Source organism: Musa acuminata, chromosome BXJ3-7 (genome assembly GCF_036884655.1).
Source record: "Musa acuminata AAA Group cultivar baxijiao chromosome BXJ3-7, Cavendish_Baxijiao_AAA, whole genome shotgun sequence".
In the NCBI taxonomy this organism is placed as follows: Eukaryota; Viridiplantae; Streptophyta; class Magnoliopsida; order Zingiberales; family Musaceae; genus Musa; species Musa acuminata.
The window spans coordinates 872,570-881,413 of record NC_088355.1 but is presented as its reverse complement, the minus strand read 5'-3'; the positions used below and the strand labels follow the sequence as shown (position 1 = coordinate 881,413).

The following is an 8,844-nucleotide window of genomic DNA, read 5'->3' as shown; positions in this document are numbered from 1 at the left end:
TTCTAAGCCTATGTGCATAGTCGTAAGCATAAATACTTCACAAACGGTCAACTACAAAAGCGTCATAGTGATCTTTTCGCTTTCACGCATATGATGCTCGATCTTGAGTCTGACGAAGGTAACACAAGAACAAGGAGTCGATCGTGATTTTAATGAAGTCAGAGGTAAAATAATCATTTCATGTGGAAACGATGTTATTTGAGAATTTTCTTTAAGTTGAGCCGATAAAAATTATTTTATATATATATATATATATATGCACACGCTTCTCTTTTTGTCATCAACACGAAATCGAGGTGGATAAAATGGCGTGAGGCGGCGTACTTCTTTGCTGAGATAGAGAGAGGAGGAATCGTTCTCGAAGTTCTCAAACCCTTTCCATACCTTGGCGCGCGCGACGAGGACAAGCGATATAGGTATGCGACAAACGAGGAAATTCGCAATCAAATCGATACCTTTCGGATCTAGGGTTCCCTAATTCTCTCCTCCGATCTTGTTTCTTGAGCGCCGTCGCTGTTGTTTACGTCTTTTCCGCGTCGGTTTGATTCGCGACGGCTCCCTAGGAAAACATAACTGCCGAATTGTTGGTCCCGAATTATCCTAGGGCTTCTGGGTTTTGTTTTCTTGTTGATGTAGACGTGTTTCGGGTTCGTGGTTCTCGTGTAGATTTCCCTATTTGGGTGATATTGGAGTTTGTTTGTTTGTATTTTGTGTGCGTTAGGGTTTCTTGGTATTGCGTTGGAAGGCCAAGTTGAAACTTTCTGTCAGGTCCTCTCTCGCAAGTATTGCTTTCCGTGGAATATTATTTAGTAGAAAGGCTGATATCGAGAATTCATTCGAGAATGTTCACTTTGTTTGCGAGGATGCTACTGTAATCTTGGTAATTGAACGTTCACTTGGAATGTCCTCCATTCTCTGTTACACGATTAGGATGCATTTCTCCAGATAGCGATCTTGTTCATTGTTGCGAGCTCCTAAATTGCTGTTTTAGACAGTAAGCCTGATTTCCCAATTCCCTCTTCATGGTGAATTCTCGTTTCTTTGTTCTGTTACACCAATTCGGAAAGTGCAATTTTTTTTTAAATTCCAATTTTTTGAAATGGAGAATTGCTCCTTTTGAAAGGCCATTTTTTGGTCATTGGTTGTTTTCGTTCCTTCTTGGTTCCATATTCTTTACACACACATTCACTTATTAAAGAGTATATCGATAACCTTCTCTTAGTCTTTTCATCAAGTCTTGATTGCAGCCATTTGATCTTTGATTTCAAAATATCCCTACAGTTTCCGTGTCTATCAGAAGGGTGCAGTAGCAGTATAACAGGTGGTATGCTGAACTATACCACCTGTTTAGTTGAATAAAACACCAAGAAAATAAACTATATGCTACTGTAATGGTATCAAGCTGTATGGTTCAGAACCGGTACTTGGCCGGGCTGGTTTATTGACTTGTGAGATCGAGATCTTACGTTGATTACCTTCCCACTGCTCTTCATTTCTGGGTGGCCTTTTTGATCGAGTTATGAATTTCATTTTGCTTTTTATCTTATCTAAATATTGTTTCTCTAATTTCAGCTTTGTTGCCATATTTCATGAGTTCAACTTGATGTCAACTTTATGCTACATTTGTTACTGGACAATCTATATCTTCAATCACAATGATTGCCTTGCACTATTAACTAATTTCAACCTGGATAAGTTCATTTATATTCTCCTTAATGTGGTGCATTGTAAAAAAGTTATTTACTTTTCTCATCTTGAAAGATCTAGTATTTTGGCTATCTTTGTTTCTATATGTCCATTAACACACAGTCGAGTGCCACATTAAGGGAACTAACTTGAGACTGTATCCTTTGTTTAGATCTGAGCCTTGCCTAACTTATTTAGGGCATCTTTCTTTCTACCTTTTTATTGAAGATACAGAGGAATAATATGGAAAGAAATGTACAGTAGTTTTCCACTTGCGGGGCTGTTTAACTTTTGTAGCGATATTTTACTTCATGATTTAGACATCTTGAACCTTGTTTTTTGTGGTTGTTTTTGTTGCTGCTTTTTAATCAGTGACTGTTGAGAATTGCTTATGATTGGATTTTAGATTTAAAATAAATCTAATATATAAATTTTCTGTATCATATAGCATAAGATTACATTTTTACTTCTGGTCATGGTAAACTATATGATGTTATTATATGGGGAAAAAGCAGTACAACATGGATTATCAGTAGGATATTCTTTTCCTTTGAGCATATTTGTTGTTAGTAATGATAGTGGGAAAATTGAGACCTCTGTCATATCCATGGAGTGAATGTGAAAGAAGACAAACAAATTTGTGTTTGAAATAATTTGCACTCTCATTGTTGGTTGTTTGGATATACAGAAAAATCCCAGCAGAATTCCATAAACACAAACAACCCTATATTTTTTTAAAGCTTTGTAATTTCTCCACTAATTTATCTCATTTTATGCAAATATAAATTATTGGATTTCTCTAACTTTCTTTTTTTGCTCCTTTTCGTTTCTTTGAATACCAATTGCTGAGTCAATACTTGATATTTGATACTTGTGAACTCATTTTATTTTATCTGATCTGCCATCGCTGATGTTGACTACGTATTGTGATTAAAAAATTTATACTTTAAATTTCTAATAATATAACCCTCACTATAGTTGTGGTTTTCAATGTTCTTTATTTTTCTTGTTTTTGCTTATTGAGTTTGCAATTGTGATCAGCCATTTGTGGTTGGCATTTCAGGACTGAAGTTTTCAAGATCATATGACATAAACATTTCATGCTCTCTGTTGGGAACCTGCAAGGGAAGGTTATTTTTGAGTTTGGACAAACATAATAGTCGCTGGTGTCATGAGCATGCTTGCTTACTCTTCATTTTGAGAGTGGCTTTGGATTTAACCTTTCTTTAGTTCCAATTGCCAACTGAGAAGACTTGCACAAATCATGACTTCTTCAGTTCAAAGCTTATCTGGTAATTATCTCTTTCCATTATTGATATTTGTTTTTATATATTAAATGTTATGCATATTGGTAAATTTCTATTAAGTGCAAACAACTTGTAGTTGCTGACGCATAGAAACCATGATTTGATACTTCTAGTATTGCAACTTTTATACTAAGCTATTCAATGTGTAAGTGGTCAAAAAGGATCTTGTTTTATAGTTGGGAACTGAGCAGATTTTGGGTTTCTAGGTTGTCATAACTGAATTGGTGCTTAGTGAAGTAGTGTAAAAGCTCTGACACCAAATTTGATGCAGGTTGAAAGCTTTGATATTGTGCAAACTTTGGTATCAAATCCGATATTGGATGAGTTTGGGAGGAACAAAGGATTTTTTGTGAGAATAGCATAAGGAAAAGAAATAGGAAGTGAAAGATATTAATCAGTAATCTATGCTTTGTGTTACTTAAATATTTTGTTTTCTTTCTTCAAAGATCGGTTAACATTTTAAAAGATTTGAGATTAGCAAGATTATCCATATTTAAGTTCCGTCAGTATAAATGCTTAATGGATCCTAATACGTTTTCAGTTATGTAATTTTGTTCAATTTTATTTTCTACTGGTTGAAACCTTCCTGACAATCTCAACAAATTTAGTTAGCTTTGGTGGTCCTCATGTTGTTGAATGGGCTTTGGTATTCACTAACATGCACCGTAGGGAATCTTTAAGGGATTGCTTGATATGTAAATAGTAAAAAAATATATTTGTTTTAAGTTTTGACAATTCTAGGATTTCTATCTTGGGCTAATTTATGGATTATTGTAACATCGAAAGCTAAGTCTGTCTTAGTTGTGGTAACCAAGACTTCAAGTTCTGATTGTACTTTTTTTTTTCTTTCTATTTTTCCAGTAAATACCAGGCAGCACAGTTGGTATACTGGCCGGTAATACCTGTATTGTATTGATCCAGCCGATTGGCAAAACTATTATCAGACTCTTAAAGTCACTTGGAATGGAGATTTATAATTATGGTTTGTGAGGATTTGTGTCAATTTGACTTTAATATAGTTTATGTGCTGAAAAAGCTATTATTAGTTTGCAGCCTTTGATTGTTCTATTTGGAACTCATTTTTAAGCTGTTGAAAAGTTTGAGGAGCTAAAGGATTCATGTGACATTATGATTGACATTCTCATCTATTACCACAATTAGTCATTATTTGTTTCACTTTATTACTCTTTCTTGTAAGTTGAATTGTCATCAACCATTGGCAAGATATGATTGGAATTTATTGCCAAGAACTTACTTTTTTCAAGGGCAGGACACCTCTAAGAGAATAGAGGAGAGAGAAGATGAGAATAGAAGGATCGAGATAAAATATACAGGGAGTAGATTTGATAAAACAATGATTAGAACACCTTTATGTATAGGCTTTAATCCTTTCTATCTCTTGTTTCTAAACAGCGACTTAATAATAACTAGAGTTTACATGCATGTAAGGGAAGCTTATACAATATCTTTTTTTCAAACAGGACTCTAGAACTTCCAGAACACAAGAAAATAACTGCTCTAAACTATATCATACCCATTTTAGGATCTTATACTTTAACTTGAGACTAGATAAGACTTTGTAGGTCAAGGATTGAAATATTGTACCGTACCAGAGTTTCGACATTCGCTTGGTACGGTACGGTACTATATACCGAGCGGTATACCGTTCGGTATATATATATATATATATATATATATATATAATAAAATAAAAATTCGGTGACGTCGCCTCTCTCTTCTCCCCACCGGCTCGGCGACGTCGCCAAAATCTTTTAGATATATATATATATATATATATATATATATATATATATATATATACCGGTAACAGGCGGTCTGTGTATCGGTCTACTGATGGACTGGTACGTACCGCCCATATCGGACGATATTATTCGAAATTGAAGGCCTTCCAAAATTTGACAATACAATGATAATCCTAGTTCAAGTAGGACTTGTATTCCTTGTTAGCTAGGAAGGCTAGTTAGGATTTAGTAAGTTCTTGAACTTGGTTCAATTAAATTTTGATCATCTTCTAACTTGGTCGGGATATCGGGAACTGATGGGCCTTAGCACTATGGGGTCCTATGAACATTAGGGCTGGCTCATCTAGGCTATTAAGTTCTGGTTTTTCTCGTGTCTTTTTAACTGATGAAGAGATCTTCAAGTTGTTGAAATTTTGCTTTGTTACTTATTTAATCTATCCTCATTTTCTGCTACATTGGTTGTTAGATACTTAGATTTGTTCTTTTTTTAACGTTTACCTCAACTAACTCTTTTCTGGGTTTGACATCTAGTTGGCTTTATATGTTTGTTTTATGGTCCTATGTTTTCCAGATAACAGTGAACCTGATGAACAGCATGAGCAGGAACAAACTGAGAACCAACAGCAGCCCTATGGCGCTGCAAGCTTGCAGTCTGGCATAGCAACACCTTTACTTGGGTACATGATGCCCGCTGGTCAGTTCGAAGTGGGACAGACTATGGTAAATGTTCTTGAAACTGTAATCTTGTGCAAATTATCTTGGTCCCATCATTTGTGTATGGTCATGTGCCATGAAGAACCTGTTATTTTTCCTTCTATTATCTCAAAAAGTTTGACACCAGGTTCATGACCTTATTGCTTCTGCATCTTACACAGGTCTAAATTAATTATTAGGTTATGTTTCGTCTTTCATGTAAAGAAGCTATTTATTATTTATGTTTATATTTGAAGTCATAAAACATGAGCCAGAATTTTGCAGGTCATGATTTTGGACCCCATTCTTATGCTTCTGACAAAAAAAATCAAGACTACCAACTCTAACTTAACCTAGGAATTTTTATCTAGAGTCGGTTAGCCAATTGATGTAAGTAAACAAAGTATAAGGTGAATCTTGCATTTTTTAAGTTCAAAATTCAGAAGCTGTCTAGTCTTCCTGGTGAGGTATCTTCTTTGTTATATCATGTACATACATCTACTCGGGTGACAGGCAGGAAAATAACGTATATTATGTGGGAAGCCCTAGAGTATTATAACTGTTAGCTAAGTTATAGACAGTTTGCTGACCAATTAAATTAGCAATAAAGTGGTCTTGAGTCTGTTGATGCTGGTCAGTGGATTAGGTAGACAAGCTTTGGACGGTGACCTTTTCCAGGGTAGAATACATTAATATACTTCAATTCAAGGCAATTTTTGCCTAACTTCTATGCTTTGTTAGTGGTGGGAACACTATGAATTGAATTCAAAATCACATGGTGCTGAACTGGCTTGGCTAAATGTTTCTTTAAAAATCTTCCATGGCAGGCTCCAACACCTTACCCATATGTGGATCCTTACTATGGTGGTATTTTTGCAGCTTATGGTGGACAACATGTGGTACATTTTATCCTAGTTAAACATACATGCTTTTCTGTTATTTGAATATCAAACACTGATGGCAAGGAGCTAACCGGTGCCTATATCTTCATCTCAGTATGGTGTAATATTTTGTTGATTATCTTTTATTTTCTTACCTTGAAAATTTTCAATTATTTTTAGATTCATCCACAACTAATTGGAGTGAATCATTCTGGGGTGCCATTGCCAACTGATGCAGTTGAAGAACCTGTTTATGTTAATGCAAAACAGTATCATGGTATATTAAGGCGTCGACAGTCTCGAGCAAAAGCTGAATCAGAAAATAAGTTAGCAAAACTTCGTAAGGTGCGTAGCTTCTGAATGTACTATGCCTTGCTAGGTAACTTGGAGTGTATTGTTTAGTTAGCATAGATTTTGTTTTCTGGTGGGCTGAATAAACTAATCATTCACCTATTTCTGCTTGGAAATTAAACCAAATTGGCTCGACTCAGGCTCGACCTAGCTTGAGTTAAATCAAGTGGGTGCCTGGCCTACCCAGCACCTGGGGCATGCCCGGTTGAAGTCGCCCACCCAGCCCACTTATCGGGCACTCAAGCCTTGTCTCACCTCACCTAGGTGCCTCCACGAGCGTTTGGGCACCCACTGACTTCCTTGAGCTACCTATGACCATGGAGTTATTATGTCTTTCAATTTTCTTAAAAATCACCACTTTATGTTATTAGGATTCGATTCATTTTAATGATATTCTATAGCATTTAAGTGTTGTCTTTTAAAATGTTCATAAAATTGTTTGTCAACATGCTAGATAATATAGTCAAATGATCAGGGTCTCTGAGTTTCCATATTTGATTGATCATATATTTTCTTTTACCATTGGTCTGGACAAATTTACCCTAAAACAATAGTCAATACGAATAATATAGGTTCAAAAATTTTTCATGCTTGAGTTTTTAACTTGTTTATATAAAAGGTTGGAATGCATGTATATCTTTGGAATAATATAGGTCTTCTGATGGAAATCAAAACACTCTATGGGTGGACACTTTTTTGTATCACATCAAAACACCATATTTAACCTCTCCAATTAATTAGAAAGCCCACTTTTTTTTGTATTACATCAAAGAAATTTCCAAACAAGTTGGTATGCTGCCAGCATACAAACTTTGTATCATCAGAATTTTCTTTGGTTTTGTCTTGTTTGCCGAATGAGTGACCTCACATGCAGTCTTGATGTCTCTGTGAGACACCTGCCCAGTAGAAGACATTAATACCTTGAATCTTTTCTCAGGAGTTGTGGTGTAGTTAATAGACTGAACTCAGAAGTTTCTAGATTCCTTAACCTTCAAGGTGAGGGCAACAAGACAAATTATGTTGATATCATTTGTATCTCATCCTGCCTGGTTTATTTGGGACATTACTGTACTTGCCTTTTCATTATGATTAGTGAACAAACCTAACATTCATTAGTCATTAAATTGTTTGTGCTTGCACAAATATGGACATATCCGTGCTTAAAATGATGTTGTTTCTTGAATATATTTTCGTTACTAACTGCAAATATATTTTATAACCATGGTATACCATGCTGACTCTACAGCCCTATCTGCATGAATCTCGTCACTTGCATGCTTTGAGAAGAGCTAGAGGATGTGGAGGTAGATTTCTTAATTCGAAGTTAGAAGCAAACCAACAGAATGAGTCCAAAGGAAATCAATTGAACGAGATTGCCGCAAATGACAAGGCCCAATCTTCTGACATTCCAGGTTCCGGTAAGTGTCCCATTAACCAGGAGAATACTACTAAGCTCTCCGGCAATAGAGCAGAATCGACCAGGGTTCTAGTTTGTGAAAAGACACCACTGGACATTGAATCAAAGCCAACGCCCTAATTTACTTGTTCAGAGACCAGATTTGCTGAATGTTGGTAAGGACAGTGTTTCTGTACAGTATCTTCCAGGATTACCAGCCAGCGTAGGTGTAGAGTCAAACCGCAAGAGCTTTAATTAATCTGAACTGTAGCTTTGGTGATCGGTGTGCTCTTAGGAGAGTTTGATGATGTAAGTTAGGAACGTCATGGGATCATGTAAAGATTCTACTTCCTCGGGTGTTTTTTGGTAGGTTCTTGATAAAAGCAAATGTTTGGTGAGAGAACATCTGATAATTTTGATTCTCTCTATGAATGTTGTTCTTGCAGAGACTATAGGAGTTAATGTTTGTGTGATGGAAGATAAATAGAACAAAAAATAAAGGGGAATCCTTTATCCATTACGGAGAAGGATGCAATGCCTGATCGTTGGACATGATTTGATCCGTAATCTATAGAATAATTATGGTCATCTTACAGAGTATGCTTTTAAGAACTACGGACCGGAGGACGACGATGTATTTTAGTGGCCTCTACAAGGTACATATTGTTGTAGATTGTTGAGAAACCTGTTGCAACTTTCATATGATGCCTTGGAATGCCCTGTCTGGTATTCTCTTTCCCTCTGCCAAGCTCCATTTTCTTCCATGT

The 8,844-nt window shown here is 35.9% G+C and overlaps 1 protein-coding gene across 2 annotated transcripts; it reads left to right on the top strand.

Moving 5' to 3' along the window:
- Positions 1-263: 263 nt before the first annotated feature.
- LOC135583164 (nuclear transcription factor Y subunit A-7-like) lies at positions 264-8,522 on the top strand. 2 transcript variants are annotated; one of them, XM_065158578.1, is made up of 6 exons: positions 264-416; positions 2,750-2,978; positions 5,328-5,476; positions 6,277-6,348; positions 6,511-6,675; positions 7,928-8,522. In XM_065158578.1, the coding sequence occupies exons 2-6, from the start codon at positions 2,951-2,953 to the stop codon at positions 8,216-8,218; spliced, it is 705 nt and encodes a 234-aa protein (XP_065014650.1). In that variant the 5' UTR covers positions 264-416; positions 2,750-2,950; the 3' UTR covers positions 8,219-8,522. The 2 variants fall into 2 exon arrangements, with proteins under 2 accessions (XP_065014650.1, XP_065014651.1); XM_065158579.1 differs by lacking the exon at positions 264-416 and adding an exon at positions 861-880.
- The last annotated feature ends 322 nt before the right edge of the window (positions 8,523-8,844 follow it).